General features: G+C 45.6%; 2 protein-coding genes across 5 annotated transcripts in view; one reads left to right on the top strand and one right to left on the bottom strand.

The window, feature by feature from the left end:
• The window catches only part of KDM1B (lysine demethylase 1B), a 173,283-nt gene extending 169,977 nt beyond the window's left edge, over window positions 1-3,306 (bottom strand). The window contains exon 1 of one of the 2 annotated variants that reach the window (XM_063923227.1): window positions 3,220-3,306. The gene's annotated coding sequence lies outside the window, so the exon portion shown is untranslated. Of the gene's footprint in view, window positions 1-3,137 lie in introns of both variants that reach the window. The other variant, XM_063923226.1, reaches the window with a different exon arrangement.
• TPMT (thiopurine S-methyltransferase) overlaps window positions 2,277-21,610 on the top strand; it is a 240,762-nt gene continuing 221,428 nt past the window's right edge. Inside the window, exon 1 of one of the 3 annotated variants that reach the window (XM_063923228.1) lies at window positions 2,277-2,374. In XM_063923228.1, coding sequence (XP_063779298.1) covers window positions 2,360-2,374 — 15 coding nt within the window. In that variant the 5' untranslated portion in view covers window positions 2,277-2,359. Of the gene's footprint in view, window positions 2,375-2,803; window positions 2,884-3,366; window positions 3,488-21,610 lie in introns of those variants that run through there. The other 2 variants (XM_063923230.1, XM_063923229.1) reach the window with 2 other exon arrangements.

Here is a 21,610-nt window from a genome sequence, read left to right as displayed (position 1 = left end):
GTCCACTTGCGAGTGAGCCCACTGCGCGTTGAAATTTTTGAGACGGGCCCCCACCGTGCCTGAGTCCGCTTGTAAAGCCCCAGCGTCATGCTGAAGACTTGGCAGAAGCGGGGGAGGGTTTCTGATCCTGGGAAGAGGCTGCCTGCTGCAGTCTTTTTCCCCTTCCTCTGCCCCGGGGCAGAAATGAGTGGCCTTTTGCCCGCTTGCCCTTATGGGGACGAAAGGACTGAGTTTGAAAAGACGGTGTCTTTTTCTGCTGAGAGGTGACCTGGGGTAAAAAGGTGGATTTCCCAGCCGTCGCCGTGGCCACCAGGTCTGACAGACCGACCCCAAATAACTCCTCCCCTTTATACGGCAAAACTTCCATATGCCGTTTGGAATCCGCATCACCTGACCACTGTCGTGTCCATAAACTTCTTCTGGCAGAAATGGACAACGCACTTACTCTTGGTGCCAGGGTGCAAATATCCCTCTGTGCATCTCGCATATATAGTAATGCATCCTTTAAATGCTCTATAGTCAATAATATACTGTCCCTATCCAGGGTATCAATATTTTCAGTCAGGGAATCCGACCAAGCCACTCCAGCGCTGCACATCCAGGCTGAGGCGATTGCTGGTCGTAGTATAACACCAGTATGTGTGTATATACCTTTTAGGATATTTTCCAGCTTTCTATCAGCTGGTTCCTTGAGGGCGGCCGTATCAGGAGACGGTAACGCCACTTGTTTTGATAAGCGTGTGAGCGCCTTATCTACCCTAGGGGGTGTTTCCCAACGCGCCCTAACCTCTTGCGGGAAAGGGTATAATGCCAATAATTTATTAGAAATCAGCAGTTTTTTATCGGGGGAAACCCACGCTTTGTCACACACCTCATTTAATTCATCCGATTCAGGAAAAACTATGGGTAGTTTTTTCACACCCCACATAATACCCCTTTTTGTGGTACTTGTAGTATCAGAAATGTTCAAAGCCTCCTTCATTGCCGTGATCATGTAACGTGTGGCCCTACTGGACATTACGTTTGTCTCGTCACCGTCGACACTAGAGTCAGTATCCGTGTCTGGGTCTGTGTCGACCATCTGAGGTAACGGGCGCTTTAGAGCCCCTGACGGTGTTTGAGACGCCTGGACAGGCACTAACTGATTTGCCGGCTGTCTCATGTCGTCAACAGTTTTTTGCAAAGTGCTGACACTGTAACGTAATTCCTTCCATACTACCATCCAGTCAGGTGTCGACTCCCTAGGGAGTGACATCACTATTACAGGCAATTGCTCCGCCTCCACATCATTTTCCTCCTCATACATGTCGACACAATCGTACCGACACACAGCACACACACAGGGAATGCTCTGATAGAGGACAGGACCCCACGAGCCCTTTGGGGAGACAGAGGGAGAGTTTGCCAGCACACACCAGAGCGCTATATATATGCAGGGATAACCTTATATAAGTGTTTCTCCCTTCTATAGCTGCTGTATATGTATTTTCTGCCAATTAGTGCCCCCCCTCTCTTGTTTTACCCTGATTCTGTAGCAGGACTGCAGGGGAGAGTCAGGGAGCCGTCCTTCCAGCGGAGCTGTGAGGGAAAATGGCGCTTGTGTGCTGAGGAGATAGGCTCCGCCCCCTTTTCGGCGGCCTTTTCTCCCGCTTTTTTTAGGAAAACTGGCAGGGGTTAAATGCATCCATATAGCCCAGGAGCTATATGTGATGCATTTCTTTAGCCATATAAGGTTTAAAACATGTTTTATTGCGTCTCAGGGCGCTCCCCCCCAGCGCCCTGCACCCTCAGTGACCGGAGTGTGAAGTGTGCTGAGAGCAATGGCGCACAGCTGCAGTGCTGTGCGCTACCTTATTGAAGACAGGAACGTCTTCTGCCGCCGATTTTTCCGGACCTCTTCGCTCTTCTGGCTCTGTAAGGGGGCCGGCAGCGCGGCTCCGGGACCCATCCAGGCTGAACCTGTGATCGTCCCTCTGGAGCTAATGTCCAGTAGCCAAGAAGCCCAATCCACTCTGCATTCAGGTGAGTTTGCTTCTTCTCCCCTTAGTCCCACGATGCAGTGAGCCTGTTGCCAGCAGGTCTCACTGAAAATAAAAAAAACTATTTAAAACTTTTACTCTAAGCAGCTGTGGAGAGCTACCTAGCATGCACCCTTCTCGGCCGGGCACAAAAATCTAACTGAGGCTTGGAGGAGGGTCATAGGGGGAGGAGCCCGTGCACACCAGCTAGTCCTAAAGCTTTCTTTTTGTGCCCAGTCTCCTGCAGAGCCGCTATTCCCCATGGTCCTTACGGAGTTCCCAGCATCCACTAGGACGTCAGAGAAATAAACAATCAGTATCCAACATGCAGAACAGCACAAATGTTGTGCATCCAGGTAAGTGAGCACTGTAGCCAGGCATGCGGATAGCTATTCATACTGTTTAGACACAAAGAGGAACACGCATGGCTGAAAACTGTACATGATACACATCTAGGCTAAATTTTGCCCCACCTAATTGTGGTACAAGGCATTATTCAGCTTTTTTACAACAGTCAGTTTTGATTTGTACTTATTGCGTAGCCTTTGAACAATAAAATTTATTCAAACATGGTGTTTAAAAACATAATGACACTAGTTATGCTCAGGTAGAGGGACTGCAGCAGAGCAGCGTGGTTTTACACAGTGCTCACATGTACTGCATACCTCCCAACATGACCCTCTCCAGGAGGGACAGAATACTCTGCTCCTGGACTTCCCTCTTAACGTATAATCATACCCTCACCAGTGGTGAAACACCTTTTTTATCCATTAACCTGTTCAACACAGGTGTAGACAATCATAAATGAAGGGAAAAGTCCAGAAGCAGAGCATTCTGTCCCTCCTGGAGAGGGTCATGTTGGGAGGTATGTACTGTACATATGATCTGCAAAGGTACTGTAGTAGATAGATGTGGTATTGTCAGATCTATAGCCCCCAGATGTTATGTGGAATATAGACCAGAAGTGAAAAGAGCATGCAGAGTTTCTTTGTTTTCATGTGTCAATGGCATTGCACCACATACTGTACAGTAGCTACACATCAACCCAGAAGGGATTTATACTTGTTAAAGAACACACACGCGTCTAGCCAGCATGCACAGGAGAAACAAACTACGTACAATCTGGTATGGTCATACAGGCCCAGCTCTGCCCCTCCTGCCTGCTGGTAGTGTGAGCGCTGACAGTGTCTTCAGTACAGACCTGCAATAAGGACAAGAAAATTCCACGGTCGAACCATTCGTAACGCGCATGCGTTATCTTCCCAGTTCTGTTGTTTTTTGTTTTTTTTCCCCCATCGCCGCCTCCTGCGCGTCACCCACTGCTGATTGGAGGCAGGTAGGAATCAGGGGCGGCCATATTTGTCATGGGCTAGGCAGTAGGCACTTATTTAGCGAAGTGTCCGGTTTATGTGAGTACTATACTACTACTGTCTGTTTTCCACACTTCACGGATTTGCCTGAAGAACCCAGTAAGTCTTTCTCGCCTTTACTATGCGTATCTTTTAGACAGTTAATTTTATTGGCACGTCATTTTATAACTTCACTGTAAGGATTAATAGAATACGTGACACAAGATTTATTTTTATTACTGTTATATAGGTCACTGTCTCTTCTTCATGTCAGTGTACTGTATCAGGACATACAGTATTAGCGTGCAGAACAGAATATCCCATAGGTGCTTACACATTAGGGGTTATTTAGAAGAGGTGATGATGCCCATAGCAACCAATCAGATTCTACGAGGCTGAAGTTAGCTTCTTATTCGGCTAGCTTCTTATTCACTTCTTATTCAAGCTCCAGCTTCTTATTCACTTCTTATTCGAGCTCCAGCTTCTTATTCAGATCATTCAGTTTTGCAAGGGTTAATGTGTCTTGGGCAACACATTTGACGCCTGAAATTCACAGAGTAGGGTCCCTTTCATATGACCCACCTGTATTTTGGCTTGCCCAACGCTGGTTTGGGCATGAAATACGCTGGCAAAGTGGGCACATACACTATAATTCACCATTTTGAATAAGTAGCTGTAGTTTTGCAGGGGTTAACTAGTCTCGGGCAACAATTTTGACACCTGAAATCAATAGAGTCGGGTCACTTGCATATGACCCACATGGATTTTGCCTTGCCCAACACTGGTTTGGCCATGAAATACGCTGCCCAAGTGGGCACATACACAGTATTATGAATTACTAATTTGAATAAGTAGCTGTAGTTGTGCAAGGGTTAACGAGTCTCGGGCAAGAATTTTGACACCTGAAATCAACTGAGTCGGGTCACTTGCATATGACCCACATGTATTTTGCCTTGCCCAACACTGGTTTGGGCATGAAATAAGTTGCCCAAGTGGGCACCTTAACACTATAAATTTTCTATTATGAATAAGTAGCTGTAGTTTTGCAAGGGTTAACGAGTCTCGGGCAAGAATTTTGACACCTGAAATCAACTGAATCAGGTCACTTGCATATGACCCACATGGATTTTGCCTTGCCCAACACTGGTTTGGGCATGAAATACGCTGCCCAAGTGGGCACATACACAGTATTATGAATTACTAATTTGAATAAGTAGCTGTAGTTTTGCAAGGGTTAACGAGTCTCGGGCAAGAATTTTGACACCTGAAATCAACTGAGTCGTGTCACTTGCATATGATCCACATGTATTTTGCCTTGCCCAACACTGGTTTGGGCATGAAAAACGTTAACCAAGTGGGTACCTTAACACTCTAATTTTCTATTATGAATAAGTAGCTGTAGTTTTGCAAGGGTTAACGAGTCTCGGGCAAGAATTTTGTCACTTGAAATCAATAGAGTCGGGTCACTTGCATATGACCCACATGGATTTTGCCTTGCCCAACACTGGTTTGGGCATGAAATACGCTGCCCAAGTGGGCACATACACAATATTATGAATTACTAATTTGAATAAGTAGCTGTAGTTTTGCAAGGGTTAACGAGTCTCGGGCAAGAATTTTGACACCTGAAATCAACTGAGTCGTGTCACTTGCATATGACCCACATGTATTTTGCCTTGCCCAACACTGGTTTGGGCATGAAAAACGTTAACCAAGTGGGTACCTTAACACTCTCATTTTCTATTATGAATAAGTAGCTGTAGTTTTGCAAGGGTTAACGAGTCTCGGGCAACAATTTTGACACCAGAAATCAATAGAGTCGGGTCACTTGCATATGACCCACATGGATTTTGCCTTGCCCAACACTGGTTTGGGCATGAAATACGCTGCCCTAGTGGGCACCTTAACACTATCATTTTCTATTATGAATAAGTAGCTGTAGTTTTGCAAGAGTTAACGAGTCTCGGGCAAGAATTTTGACACCTGAAATAAACTGAATCAGGTCACTTGCATATGACCCACATGGATTTTGCCTTGCCCAACGCTGGTTTTGCCATGAAATACGCTGCCCAAGTGGGCACATTCACAGTATTATGAATTACTAATTTGAATAAGTAGCTTTAGTTTTGCAAGGGTTAACGAGTCTCAGGCAAGAATTTTGACACCTGAAATCAACTGAGTCGTGTCACTTGCATATGACCCACATGTATTTTGCCTTGCCCAACACTGGTTTGGGCATGAAAAACGTTGCCCAAGTGGGCACCTTAACACTCTCATTTTCTATTATGAATAAGTAGCTGTAGTTTTGCAAGGGTTAACGAGTCTCGGGCAACAATTTTGACACCTGAAATCAATAGAGTCGGGTCACTTGCATATGACCCACATGGATTTTGCCTTGCCCAACACTGGTTTGGGCATGAAATACGCTGCCCTAGTGGGCACCTTAACACTATCATTTTCTATTATGAATAAGTAGCTGTAGTTTTGCAGGGGTTAACTAGTCTCGGGCAACAATTTTGACACCTGAAATCAATAGAGTCGGGTCACTTGCATATGACCCACATGGATTTTGCCTTGCCCAACAATGGTTTGGCCATGAAATACGCTGCCCAAGTGGGCACATACACAGTATTATGAATTACTAATTTGAATAAGTAGCTGTAGTTGTGCAAGGGTTAACGAGTCTCGGGCAAGAATTTTGACATCTGAAATCAACTGAGTCGGGTCACTTGCATATGACCCACATGTATTTTGCCTTGCCCAACACTGGTTTGGGCATGAAATAAGTTGCCCAAGTGGGCACCTTAACACTATAAATTTTCTATTATGAATAAGTAGCTGTAGTTTTGCAAGGGTTAACGAGTCTCTGGCAAGAATTTTGACACCTGAAATCAACTGAATCAGGTCACTTGCATATGACCCACATGGATTTTGCCTTGCCCAACACTGGTTTGGGCATGAAATACGCTGCCCAAGTGGGCACATACACAGTATTATGAATTACTAATTTGAATAAGTAGCTGTAGTTTTGCAAGGGATAACGAGTCTCGGGCAAGAATTTTGACACCTGAAATCAACTGAGTCGTGTCACTTGCATATGACCCACATGTATTTTGCCTTGCCCAACACTGGTTTGGGCATGAAAAACGTTAACCAAGTGGGTACCTTAACACTCTAATTTTCTATTATGAATAAGTAGCTGTAGTTTTGCAAGGGTTAACGAGTCTCGGGCAAGAATTTTGTCACTTGAAATCAATAGAGTCGGGTCACTTGCATATGACCCACATGGATTTTGCCTTGCCCAACACTGGTTTGGGCATGAAATACGCTGCCCAAGTGGGCACATACACAGTATTATGAATTACTAATTTGAATAAGTAGCTGTAGTTTTGCAAGGGTTAACGAGTCTCGGGCAAGAATTTTGACACCTGAAATCAACTGAGTCGTGTCACTTGCATATGACCCACATGTATTTTGCCTTGCCCAACACTGGTTTGGGCATGAAAAACGTTAACCAAGTGGGTACCTTAACACTCTCATTTTCTATTATGAATAAGTAGCTGTAGTTTTGCAAGGGTTAACGAGTCTCGGGCAACAATTTTGACACCTGAAATCAATAGAGTCAGGTCACTTGCATATGACCCACATGGATTTTGCCTTGCCCAACACTGGTTTGGGCATGAAATACGCTGCCCTAGTGGGCACCTTAACACTATCATTTTCTATTATGAATTAGTAGCTGTAGTTTTGCAAGAGTTAACGAGTCTCGGGCAAGAATTTTGACACCTGAAATAAACTGAATCAGGTCACTTGCATATGACCCACATGGATTTTGCCTTGCCCAACGCTGGTTTTGCCATGAAATACGCTGCCCAAGTGGGCACATTCACAGTATTATGAATTACTAATTTGAATAAGTAGCTTTAGTTTTGCAAGGGTTAACGAGTCTCAGGCAAGAATTTTGACACCTGAAATCAACTGAGTCGTGTCACTTGCATATGACCCACATGTATTTTGCCTTGCCCAACACTGGTTTGGGCATGAAAAACGTTGCCCAAGTGGGCACCTTAACACTCTCATTTTCTATTATGAATAAGTAGCTGTAGTTTTGCAAGGGTTAACGAGTCTCGGGCAACAATTTTGACACCTGAAATCAATAGAGTCAGGTCACTTGCATATGACCCACATGGATTTTGCCTTGCCCAACACTGGTTTGGGCATGAAATACGCTGCCCTAGTGGGCACCTTAACACTATCATTTTCTATTATGAATAAGTAGCTGTAGTTTTGCAAGGGTTAACGAGTCTCGGGCAACAATTTTGACACCAGAAATCAATAGAGTCGGGTCACTTGCATATGACCCACATGGATTTTGCCTTGCCCAACACTGGTTTGGGCATGAAATACGCTGCCCTAGTGGGCACCTTAACACTATCATTTTCTATTATGAATAAGTAGCTGTAGTTTTACAAGAGTTAACGAGTCTCGGGCAACAATTTTGACACCTGAAATCAATAGAGTCGGGTCACTTGCATATGACCCACATGTATTTTGCCTTGCCCAACACTGGTTTGGGCATGAAATACGCTGCCCTAGTGGGCACCTTAACACTATCATTTTCTATTATGAATAAGTAGCTGTAGTTTTGCAAGAGTTAACGAGTCTCGGGCAACAATTTTGACACCTGAAATCAATAGAGTCGGGTCACTTGCATATGACCCACATGGATTTTGCCTTGCCCAACACTGGTTTGGGCATGAAATACGCTGCCCTAGTGGGCACCTTAACACTATCATTTTCTATTATGAATAAGTAGCTGTAGTTTTGCAAGAGTTAACGAGTCTCGGGCAACAATTTTGACACCTGAAATCAATAGAGTCGGGTCACTTGCATATGACCCACATGTATTTTGCCTTGCCCAACACCGGTTTGGGCATGAAATAAGTTGCCCAAGTGGGCACCTTAACACTATCATTTTCTATTATGAATAAGTAGCTGTAGTTTTGCAAGGGTTAACGAGTCTCGGGCAACAATTTTGACACCTGAAATAAACTGAATCAGGTCACTTGCATATGACCCACATGGATTTTGCCTTGCCCAACGCTGGTTTTGCCATGAAATACGCTGCCCAAGTGGGCACATTCACAGTATTATGAATTACTAATTTGAATAAGTAGCTTTAGTTTTGCAAGGGTTAACGAGTCTCAGGCAAGAATTTTGACACCTGAAATCAACTGAGTCGTGTCACTTGCATATGACCCACATGTATTTTGCCTTGCCCAACGCTGGTTTTGCTATGAAATACGCTGCCCAAGTGGGCACATTCACAGTATTATGAATTACTAATTTGAATAAGTAGCTGTAGTTTTGCAAGGGTTAACGAGTCTCGGGCAAGAATTTTGTCACTTGAAATCAATAGAGTCGGGTCACTTGCATATGACCCACATGGATTTTGCCTTGCCCAACACTGGTTTGGGCATGAAATACGCTGCCCAAGTGGGCACATACACAGTATTATGAATTACTAATTTGAATAAGTAGCTGTAGTTTTGCAAGGGTTAACGAGTCTCGGGCAAGAATTTTGACACCTGAAATCAACTGAGTCGTGTCACTTGCATATGACCCACATGTATTTTGCCTTGCCCAACACTGGTTTGGGCATGAAAAACGTTAACCAAGTGGGTACCGTAACACTCTCATTTTCTATTATGAATAAGTAGCTGTAGTTTTGCAAGGGTTAACGAGTCTCGGGCAACAATTTTGACACCAGAAATCAATAGAGTCGGGTCACTTGCATATGACCCTCATGGATTTTGCCTTGCCCAACACTGGTTTGGGCATGAAATAAGTTGCCCAAGTGGGCACCTTAACACTATCATTTTCTATTATGAATAAGTAGCTGTAGTTTTGCAAGGGTTAACGAGTCTCGGGCAAGAATTTTGACACCTGAAATAAACTGAATCAGGTCACTTGCATATGACCCACATGGATTTTGCCTTGCCCAACGCTGGTTTTGCCATGAAATACGCTGCCCAAGTGGGCACATTCACAGTATTATGAATTACTAATTTGAATAAGTAGCTTTAGTTTTGCAAGGGTTAACGAGTCTCAGGCAAGAATTTTGACACCTGAAATCAACTGAGTCGTGTCACTTGCATATGACCCACATGTATTTTGCCTTGCCCAACACTGGTTTGGGCATGAAAAACGTTGCCCAAGTGGGCACCTTAACACTATCATTTTCTATTATGAATAAGTAGCTGTAGTTTTGCAAGGGTTAACGAGTCTCGGGCAACAATTTTGACACCTGAAATCAATAGAGTCGGGTCACTTGCATATGACCCACATGGATTTTGCCTTACCCAACACTGGTTTGGGCATGAAATACGCTGCCCTAGTGGGCACCTTAACACTATCATTTTCTATTATGAATAAGTAGCTGTAGTTTTGCAAGAGTTAACGAGTCTCGGGCAACAATTTTGACACCTGAAATCAATAGAGTCGGGTCACTTGCATATGACCCACATGGATTTTGCCTTGCCCAACACTGGTTTGGCCATGAAATACACTGCCCAAGTGGGCACATACACAGTATTATGAATTACTAATTTGAATAAGTAGCTGTAGTTGTGCAAGGGTTAACGAGTCTCGGGCAACAATTTTGACACCTGAAATCAACTGAGTCAGGTCACTTGCATATGACCCACATGTATTTTGCCTTGCCCAACACTGGTTTGGGCATGAAATACGTTGCCCAAGTGGGCACCTTAACACTATCATTTTCTATTATAAATAAGTAGCTGTAGTTTTGCAAGGGTTAACGAGTCTCGGGCAACAATTTTGACACCAGAAATCAATAGAGTCGGGTCACTTGCATATGACCCATATGGATTTTGCCTTGCCCAACACTGGTTTGGGCATGAAATACGCTGCCCAAGTGGGCAGCTTAACACTATCATTTTCTATTATGAATAAGTAGCTGTAGTTTTGCAAGGGTTAACGAGTCTCGGGCAACAATTTTGACACCTGAAATCAACTGAATCGGGTCACTTGCATATGACCCACATGGATTTTGCCTTGCCCAACGCTGGTTTTACCATGAAATACGCTGCCCAAGTGGGCACATTCACAGTATTATGAATTACTAATTTGAATAAGTAGCTGTAGTTTTGCAAGGGTTAACGAGTCTCGGGCAAGAATTTTGACACCTGAAATCAACTGAGTCAGGTCACTTGCATATGACCCACATGTATTTTGCCTTGCCCAACACTGGTTTGGGCATGAAATACGTTGCCCAATTGGGCACCTTAACACTATCATTTTCTATTATGAATAAGTAGCTGTAGTTTTGCAAGGGTTAACGAGTCTCGGGCAACAATTTTGACACCAGAAATCAATAGAGTCGGGTCACTTGCATATGACCCACATGGATTTTGCCTTGCCCAACACTGGTTTGGGCATGAAATACGCTGCCCAAGTGGGCACCTTAACACTATCATTTTCTATTATGAATAAGTAGCTGTAATTTTGCAAGGGTTAACGAGTCTCGGGCAACAATTTTGACACCTGAAATCAATAGAGTCGGTATCTTTTTAATAAGAAAATTGCAACATCTATTATATAAATATGGTAAAATTCATAAAACAAGACTCACAGTATACACTGAATTGTTGTCTATCTAACCAAACAGAAAGCAACAAAGCTTGTATGGCTGCACACACTGCCAGTACAGCTTAACACAAATCATCTAGACAAAACCAACCTACTATACAAACAATACACATCATAACCACAAGCAATGACAAAATGAATGAAATCTTTTAGCCACATGTAAACCGTCTCAACAAAAAAAAACCCAGAAAAAGTAAATCTACGGGGAGGTGAAGAACAAAGCCAGAAGATGAACAAGAAAAGGATTTCTGCTACCCACTCAAGGGGGTTTCAAGTGGCGCCAGAGCCTGGACCACTCGACAGCATCCAACCTCCTCCAGTCCATATCCATCATCCCCCTAATCTCGTGTAGAATATTTCCCTCCACCACTTCACAGGGGAGGACCTTTGCTCTGAGGGAAACCTGAAACCGTGCACCCCATGTGTGAAACCTAATTGCTAAACTAACTAAAAAAATTGTGGTTAAATCATATCCTTTATACCCTTTGAGCGTCCCATAAACCCACTCAGGGTAACTATGCCCCGAAAGGCACGGGATGCGCAAGGCCCTTGAAACCACTTTACAAACCTTTATATTGAAGGGACTGTTATGCACACCAGTGCCTGCAGGAATGTACTGGTGTTTGAACTGTTATACACACCAGTGCCTGCAGGAATGTACTGGTGTCTGAACAGAGAGGGATGCAAAACAAATGAACTCACAGACAGACTGGGAAATATGACATAACGTACACAGAAGGTGATAGGGTAACAAAACCAACACAGAGTGAACAGAGAAGCCCAGAGGCTAAGAAACTGGGTGTCTCCCTAGTATTATAAATGCTCAGATGGAAAAAGCAAGATGTTGTGTTTTAATACGTAGAGAACCCGAAATGCTGTTGCTAAGGGCAACAGCAAAACCCTAAAGGGTTACCAACGGGTGTGGCAGTAAACTCCTTGGTCAGAGATGGAATAATAGACACAAGGAGAGTCTCCACAATCCTAATTCTCACTTGCAGGGCCCAGGTTCAGCTTACTGCCACTAAACTGACACATGGACGCCCTTCACAGTGAGAGAGGATTATGCAGGCAGGTCTGAAAGTACAGCCACAAACCTGCTGGGTTCACAGAATAGCAAAAGAACCTCAGCAGGCTAAACGACTGACTCCAGTCTTACTGCTAGGTCTGGATTGGCAGAGTGTAGTACCAAATGCCCAGGCCTATTTGCAGTAAGCAACAACAAAATACAAAGCTACACAGTACTGGCTAACTTTCAGGAACTGACTAACCAACAAAGATTCAGCAGCATCTGCTTAACCTGAGAAGAGGCCTTATAAAGCAGGTGCTGTCCACGCCCCCCTCAGACCTCACAGACTGTGAGCACAAAAACCAGCACCGGATTCCATGCCTGTAACCACTGCACAGCAAAAGACCCGAACCGGAGTATCAGCTGCGCTCAGGTTACTCCGCTAGCACTTGTCTCCCGGTTGCCATGACGACGTGGCAGCACAGGGCAGGAGACCCTAACAGGGACACTCAAGGAGGAAGTGGTCCATTGTCTCCTCCTCTTCTAGACATTCCTCACGTGGGCAACCACGATCATCGGCACTTCGGCACTTGAGATTACCCCGCACATAAAGTCTCCCTTGGAAGGAAAGCCAGGCAATATCTTTGAACTTCAGTGGGATTCTCTGAGAATTAATCAGAGGCAAACCATCTGAGCAGACACTGCTGATAGAGTCAGTTTTCTACCTTTTAACATTAGCTATATACTAATACCGTGTAGCCGTAGTGGCCGCTGAACCACGTGCACGTGCTACGCACTTCATACGCTATTTGCGTACAAAGACCTTGCACGTGGCACGCAAGTCACGTACAAACGCTGCGCTGAGTGTACGGAATACACACAGCGAGCGTACACACAGATAATAACCTTTTAAACCTTAAACACAGAGTATGATTATACTGTAAGTCTTAGTATTGAGATACTGTAATGATATACCACTGGTTAACCTGGATATTTAACCAAGCTGTTTGAGTGATTGAGATACTCAGAAACCCTTTGTACTAGCTAGAGAAACACAGACACCTTGCTGAGGTTCCAACACCTTTACTAACGAGATTTAGCTATGTAAAAAGGGAAAATACAGTTAACAGCTTATACACTACAAACTAACATCAATATCTAAACAGAATAACTACACATAACTATACAATAGCGTCTTAATCCTAAACAATAACAGAGAGAGGGAGAGAGAGTATGGCAAATACAGACAGAGATTAAGTTGGTCACAGAGAAAAACTTACACACTGGGGAATGATCGCTGCGCAGTCCTGGGAACCAGCTCTCTAGTTAGTCAATGATGAAAACCTTTTGTGGAGAGTAGACTGAGCTGGCCCAGCCTGGCTTGTTCTTATATACACTAAGTACAGTACACTACAAAGGGCCCTACAATCTTATTGTTCATTGGACACAGAAACCTGTCTTCGCATTATAACAAAAGGTCATAGGTTAGTTTGAACAGGTGGGTTGTGACTATTCCAAAATGCTCAGCTGGGAGGGATTCTCAGGACTCACACCACATGTGTAATAAAATAGCAAATACTTTTAAAGTCCATAAACTTCTTTTAAACATAACTATACGCTGGAGCGACCGATCTCTTCCTATCCAACACCGGAATGTTTCTAATAAAATACTCTTCGGTTAGGTACTAAACACCACTGTTCAGATCCTGTCTGACCCTTCGTATCATGCAAAGAGGAATTCCTTTGTTCATGAACCAGTTACACTAAACATACTTACAGATATTATTAAAGGGACCATAACCTATAAAATATACTATTTGGATTAACTATGTAACGATCGAGTCGCCCGCCAGACGCACACAAACTCTACCGTAAATGCACATACCACGCGCCTGAGCGCTCGACCGTGGAGGCGCCGTCACGCAACTGCGAATATGCGCACGCACGGGAGAGAATGTGCACGTGCAGCGGGCAAGCGCATGGGGTTAATACAAGGCATCATAGGTCGCTATATTTTTCAACTTTGACACTGCCCAGGCAGTCCCTTAATGACAGCGGAGCATAGAAGTGACTCTGTAAAATTCTTCTCTCCAACTCCCTTCTAGAGAAGTTTTTTTACTTCACCCACCTCCAGCCCCCAAAGCCTCGTCATCTTCAAGCACAGTATAACGTAGATCGGGAGGTAGCCATGCCGGACTCCAAGGGTTTTTACTCGGCCACCATCCATCCATAACCCGAGGAAGGGAGACACCCAGGCCCTAAAACTTTCTACCAATCGAGGGGGAGTTTCTAGAAACAAACTCCCTAGATTTAGCTTTAAAAATATTGTAGCTGAAAACACTACTGGGTTGACCATACTCAGCCCGCCTTGTTCCCTCGATCTGTAGGTAATCCCTCTCTTGACCAGATTTATTCCATTCCCCCATAACATCAGGAAGAATAAAGAATACATCCTGGTCCACAAAGATTGTGGCAAAAAGCACACATAACTGACCTATAAGAAAAGCGGAACCAAGTAGGTTTTGAACAAATCTACCCTTTCCCCGAGAGAGAGCTGCCACCCTCTCCAGGACTGCACCTTTCTAGTAGCATCTTCCAGACTCTTATCACAATTTTGAGTGGCATAATCACCACGGCCAAATTTAATACCTAGAACTTTTATCTCTGGACTGGCACGGGGGAGACTATCCGGAAGGGCAAACTCGTCACCTTCCTCCCCCATACAGAAAGCTTCACACTTGTCCTGATTGATCCTGGAGCACGAAGCCCCAGAGTACTCACAGATAAGACGTTCCATGCCATGCGCCTCTGCCACAGACGACACGACCACAATAACGTCATCCGCGTGGGCCGCCACCCTCAGTGGTAGCCCACGGCCCAGCTGCACCCCTGCAACAGTACCGCACTCAATCCTACACACAAAGGGGTCAATTGCGAATACGTACATAAGGGGGCTCAGGGGACACCCCTGACGGACACCCGAGTCAACCGAAAACGCGGGCCCAACCCAACCATTGACAAGCGGGAAGCTCTCAGCCTGATTGTAAATGACACGTAGCCAATCTACCAACCTTACTGGAAGATCATACCTTTCCAGCACTGCCCACAGGTACTGATGATTAACCCGGTCAAAAGCCTTGGACTGGTTCAACGCCAGCAAATACTTACCCCATTTTTCAGCATGACATTGCTCCACAGCCTCCCGGATGACAAGGATAGCACTAAAGGTGCTTCAACCCTTTTCAGTGCAATGCTGATATGGGGAAAGTAACAGCCCGGAAACTTCCATCAGCCGATTAAAGAGTACCATTGCCTGAATATTTCTGTCCATATTGAGAAGAGCGATGGGGCGCCAATTCTCAATACGGCCTGGGTCCTTGCCTTTAGACAATAATATGAGAGCAGAGGATCTCATAGAGGGAGGGAGAACTCCCTCACCCAGGCTTTCATTAAATACCTCTACAAGACGAGGAGCCAAGATGTCTGAGAAAACTTTAAAAAATTCAGATGTTAACCCATCTGGGCCTGGAGATTTTTTTTTATAGACAAACCGTCTATAGCCTTCTTGACCTCCTCCACTGTCACATCATTCCCCAAAGAGTCAAAAGAAGGATCAAGCTGCTCAAGCCCAGGTGTCTCCCCCAGGAACTGATCCATCCTCTCTCTAATGAGTCGCTGCTCAGACAAAAGGTCGCAGTAATAAGACCTGATGACTCCCAAAATACCCTCCCTGTCTCCATGAAGAGTACCCTGGTCATCAAGCAGGCCCCGGACCTCCCTCAAATCAACTGATTTTCTGCAACTCTGGTAGGGATCAGGCGAGTGGTATGTCCCATAATCCCTCTCCAAAATCAAAGAAGCCAGACGATTATACTGATATTGTCTCATCTGAGCCTTCACCCGGGAGATTTCCCAACAATCCCCACATCCAGAGATCAAGAAATCTTGTTTCTTTCTCAGGCTCTGGTAAATACATCTTTTTGTCAAGTTTCTCCTGACTACCAGCCTTTGAAAAAACCTTTGAGTCCTCTTTTTACACTCCTCCCACCACTCAGATCTACTCCAATCAGCCTCCAGAAGTGTTTCCTGCAGTTGAAAAAAGTCTCAAGTGACTGTCTAACTCCCTCCTCCTTCAGGAGCCCGGAATTCAAATGCCAAAGGCCCCGCCCTTTCTGAGGGGTTTCTGAGACATTCAAAGCAACACACAGAAAAACGTGATCGGAGAACTCTACTGGCTTTGTCTCAGGAGGCAAAGTTTTCGAGGACTCCTTAACAAAAAACCTATCTATCCAAGACCTACGGCTACCACAATGATAGGTGAAACCGGTGAGGTCTGGGAAATGGCGAACATGCACATCGACCAGACCAGCCTCTCTAATCATGCTAACTAAAAAATTGGAATCATAGCCCAGGGTCATCTTTGTGACTCCCCTATCTTTTGGCCTAATGACGGTGTTAAAATCACCACCAAAGACAATCTGCCGGGCCGTAAATAAAAACGGTTTTATCTCCCTGAAAAGACATTTCCTGTCCCAAGCTGTTTGGGGCCCATAGATGTTTATTAATCTCAGGTCAAGTCCTCTCAGGTTGACATCCAAAACCATGCACCTACCTACCTACCTACCTACCTGTAATTCTATAATCTTGTGCACGTTTACCATATCAGTAAAAAAGCACTGCCAACCCACCGTATGCCTTGGCCGCAAGAGACCAGAAGGAAGGCCCACGCTTATACCGACCCTTGGCCCGATGAAGTGTGGCCAGGTCACCTATCTTGGTCTCCTGTAAAAATAAAAAAAAACAACATCAACCGTATTGAAAAAATCAAAGGCCAAGAAATGAGCACGTTCGGAAAACACGGAAGCCACATTAATGATGGCACATCGCATAGGTTGGGGATCCATGTTTTTTGGATTATAGAAGTAGGATCCCATTCACTTTTTCTTTGCTTGTCTTTTAGAGTCCTCATCCGAGGATCCAACTCTTTTACATGCCACCCCAAAAGGGATAGCATCCCCGTCAGACAGGGAGATTCTTCCACCTCCCCCTCCTCACTCACACTATCAGCAACAAGGACCACAGTCTCACTAAGTAGACTCTCAGACCCCTTCCTACCAATCCCTTCCCCAACAACACACCCCTCCCCCTTTACCACCTCGTCCAGGGGAAGATTCGGATCAGTAGCCTTTGGGGTACTAATAAAGGAGCCGCCTTCGGGACCACCCCCACCAGGGGACCCAGGAGTTTAATCAACCACCAACACCTCACCTGAAGAATGAGGGACTTCCCCTTCTGGACACTGAGCTACTTCAACCACGTCTAACAGGGGTCCTACAGCTTTGCTCAACTCTATCCCCACAGGATCCCTCTCCAGCTCACCCTGAGAACCATTTCTTTCCAAGTGTTTAGTTTTGATTTGGTCTTTACCTTGTCCCATTTTTCCTTTTTATCCTTAGCTACAACCTCCTTCCCAGCAACTGACAGATTAGAGACCTGCTTTGGCTTTCTATTTTTTGAGACATTTGGGACAAAAACTAATTATTTTTCCCCAACCATGACCACCTCCCCCTCTTCTTAATCATCAGAAGAAGACAGGATTTCGAACCTATTTGAAAAAACAACATCTGCCTCCTTTTTTTTAGGCTTCCTCCTCCTCCCTTTATTGACGATCTGAAAGGATGCCTCCCCCTTTTCAGGCTGAACCTTCTCTTTCCCATCATCTTCTATTCTCTTTGAGATGTCCTGATGCTGCAGAGTTACCGGTACACTATCTTCGCGACCATGACCAACCTCCGGCACCACTTCTTCCACCCCTGCACTATAATTATGCGAAGCCTTAGGTCATCGACTGTAGGGATGACCAACTGCACCGCAAAGATTACACCTGACCTTGCTTCATTCCCAGGACCCATGCCCCAACTGGCCACACAAAGCACATTTAATCACCCCACAATCGCTACTGAGGTGACGGAAGTCACCACACTTATGACAGGTTCTGGGTTGCCCAGGGTACAAACACTGGAGCCGATCACGGCCAATGTAAGCGGCGGAAGGTATGTGTCTAGTCTCAACCTCTACCTGGTGTAACCTCACAAAGGCCAAATAGGCACCACCCCAGAACCCCCTAATATGATCAAACTTTACCAAAGGAGATAGTACTGTACAAGACCTAGACAACCAATATATAATATCAGCAGGGGGCAGTGATTCATTACGCACCAACACAGTGATCTTAACCCTGTCCTGCCTCGTGATGGTATGGGCTTTGAAAAAACAATCTGGTTCCTTCATCTTGTTTTTCTCCCAACGGGAGCCAAAGGCCTGCAGGCCATTCAGGGAGAGGAAGCTCAGGTCGAAATCTGGAGTTCTCACTGGGTGAATGCATGCGAAAAGATCTACAGCCTCAAACCCCAGTGAGAAGATCATACCTAAGAACTCCGACTTCGAAGGAGCCTCCCCATCCCCTACCCATCTGAACTGCACCACATTTCTTCTTTTTATGGGCTGACCCCCACTCACCCCGAACTGAGGACCAGCACTCGCCCCACCAGGAGCCGCCAAAGAATTAGCATACGAACCAGCACCCGGCCTAACCTCAGAGGGAGTTACAGGGAGACCTGCAGGTGTCAGATGACTACCAGCCCCTATTCCCACACTCCCCACCCCACCAGTCATCCTGACCTGGTTCGCCTGAAGCAAATTCACAGCTGCTAGAGCCCTCACCGGCATATCCATGTTACCATTGTCGAAGTCAAAAATATTATACCCACATGCATCAAGTACAAACACCACACAGAGTGGCCTCCATGCGTGTGCTTGTTCTGCCGAGTGTGCACATGCCCGCACGCTACGTACATTGGCTCATGAAGTCCTGCTTATTAGCGCGTGGTATGAGTAAATACGGTAGCATACGCATTCGCATGGAAAAGCCACAAAGACATAATTGACATTTCATCCACGTAGTGCATAATTTACACATAGTCTACTCACATCACACCAGCAAGTTACATTTACTTTAGAAATGGAACAATAGAGATATTCAACTTTACAGGATGTGAGGGGACAGAAATAGGTCAGAACATAGTGTTTGGTATCCACATGTACAGTAATTCAAGGGCAATATTCCGATTGCAGTTTGCAGATAATCGCATGCTCCTGCGCATAGTTTTGCGCAGGAAAACAATATTCATACCTCACTGTATGTACTGTACTCCTAATATTCGGCGGAAACCCAGTGGAAGACATCTGCAAGTACACCTGGACTAAGCATCGCCCACCTGTTCAAACCAACCTATGACCTCTCACATACTGTGAATGACCAGCTCTTTGACCTATGAAAGAAGAGATTACAGTTTCCTTTGTTTCATGCTTTGGACTATTGTATAAAAAACAAGCCTCCTGGCCGGCCTCAGTCTATTCTCTGAAGGTCATCTAGCCAGACTGACTGAGGACCGGATCTGGGTGGTGCAGGCGAACAAAACGTATATATCCATTGGTTGTAGCTTCTTTTCTCTTGTATTGTTGTATTTCTCTGTGAACCCCCTTTTAAGTAAATATTTGTTGCTGCGTTGGACCACAACATTACATATACAATTGGTGTCGCATTCCTTTCCTGTTAGGGGTTATAAAGTGTATTCCGCCGCACATGTAGCTACTTTGTGCTTACAGCGTGACGGCGTGCTTACGCAACGTGTATGCATTTCATAGGGGTTTTACACACACACGCTTAGCAGTCGCAGCTGCCTGAACATTTTGTGCATTTAAGGTATTGCTTTTCTTTCTTGAAAGTTAAACGAACTTCACACCATAGGGGTCATTCCGAGTTGTTCGCTCGGTAAATTTCTTCGCATCGCAGCGATTTTCCGCTTAGTGCGCATGCGCAATGTCCGCACTGCGACTGCGCCAAGTAAATTTGCTATGCAGGTAGGAATTTTACTCACGTTTTTTTCCTCGTTCTGGTGATCGTAATGTGATTGACAGGAAGTGGGTGTTTCTGGACGGAAACAGGCCGTTTTATGGGTGTGTGTGAAAAAACGCTACCGTTTCTGGGAAAAACGCGGGAGTGGCTGGAGAAACGGAGGAGTGTCTGGGCGAACGCTGGGTGTGTTTGTGACATCAAACCAGGAACGACAAGCACTGAACTGATCGCAGATGCCGAGTAAGTCTCGAGTAACTCAGAAACTGCACAGAGATGTCTTATCGCAATATTGCGAATCTTTCGTTCGCAATTTTAAGAAGCTAAGATTCACTCCCAGTAGGCGGCGGCTTAGCGAGTGCAATGCTGCTAAAAGCAGCTTGCGAGCGAACAACTCGGAATGAGGGCCCATATACAGGTTCTACCAACATAACTTTTTCAGGGGTTAATTTGCTCTTATCTACAGCTGGCAGCCCTTGAGCCAATCTCTGCCCCTCTTTCATACTTTCAAAAACCCATCGCCGTGGGTAATGATGTCACCTGCGATGTTATACCCGATGCGTCTTTAGCCCCGCATCCCTCAGCCACCACGGTGACTAAGCCAGAACCAGCCACCGCAGGCTTACAGGGATGGCCAGCCTCAGCATAAACCATGGCCCGCGTCGCCCCCACACTTGCAACTTTAGAGGCGAGCATTTCGGGGACAAGTCCACAGGGAGCAGCGACAGTTACCAGAGTCCCAGCACCCGCCATTACCCCAGCAACTGCCACGCCCACTGCAGCGTCACCGCCCAGCACTTCCTCCAGGAGAGACACCTCCCCCGTTTGGAAGCCACCAGATACTGCCATCATTGGCCTTTCCACGATCTCTACAGCACCATGCACGATCTTAGAAACATCACTTCCATCACAGCTCCCGACAGCCACTTCCTTCTCCATAGGCTGGACTCCCACCTCCATACCCTCCACTGGAGGCTCTGATGCCACTACTGAACCTGCCAGGACCGGGCCGCCACCGCCATCCTGTTCAGGCAGAGATTCCTGCAACTCAGTTTTCCCCTGAGACAGAACCTGACTACACAATGCTGACGCGCTACCGAAACTGCCGGGACCGAGCCGCTACTGCCCCCACCATCCTGCTCAGGTAAAGACTTCATCAACACTTCTTTCTCCTGAGAAAGAGCCAGAATACATAACGCTTTAATTCTTTCCTTTACTGCAGCCAGGCTAGTACTCCCAAATCTCATCCTTTAGGAGAGCTTTCTCACGGCTGCTAAAAGTATTTCATTTCCTTCTCTTGAGGGAAAGACAAGAGGTTAAACTAGTCTGCTCCATTTTTAACTCTTCCAGGATCATATTCACATATTCATCCATAGAGGATTCTGAGCTGCTATCAGAGACCACAGCATCCACCACTTCACCACACCACAGGCAGGTACCTTTGCCATATCAAACCCCCCCCCCCCCCCGGGTTTCCTCACCCGGAGAGCCAGCGTCCCGTGGTTTGGGGGTCACTAGTTGGGGATCCTGTTTCTTCACAGGGTCCACAATCACTGGGGCTACCACACTGACCGAATCTCCCAATGCTGGAACTTCCACGGCTGTCTGCAGGACAGAAATCCCGGGGGCCTCCTTCGGGCCCAGCAGCCCG

Source organism: Pseudophryne corroboree, chromosome 5 (assembly GCF_028390025.1).
Source record: "Pseudophryne corroboree isolate aPseCor3 chromosome 5, aPseCor3.hap2, whole genome shotgun sequence".
NCBI classification, from domain to species: domain Eukaryota; kingdom Metazoa; phylum Chordata; class Amphibia; order Anura; family Myobatrachidae; genus Pseudophryne; species Pseudophryne corroboree.
Note: the sequence above shows the minus strand (reverse complement) of the source record. Positions and strands in the feature narration are given on the sequence as shown.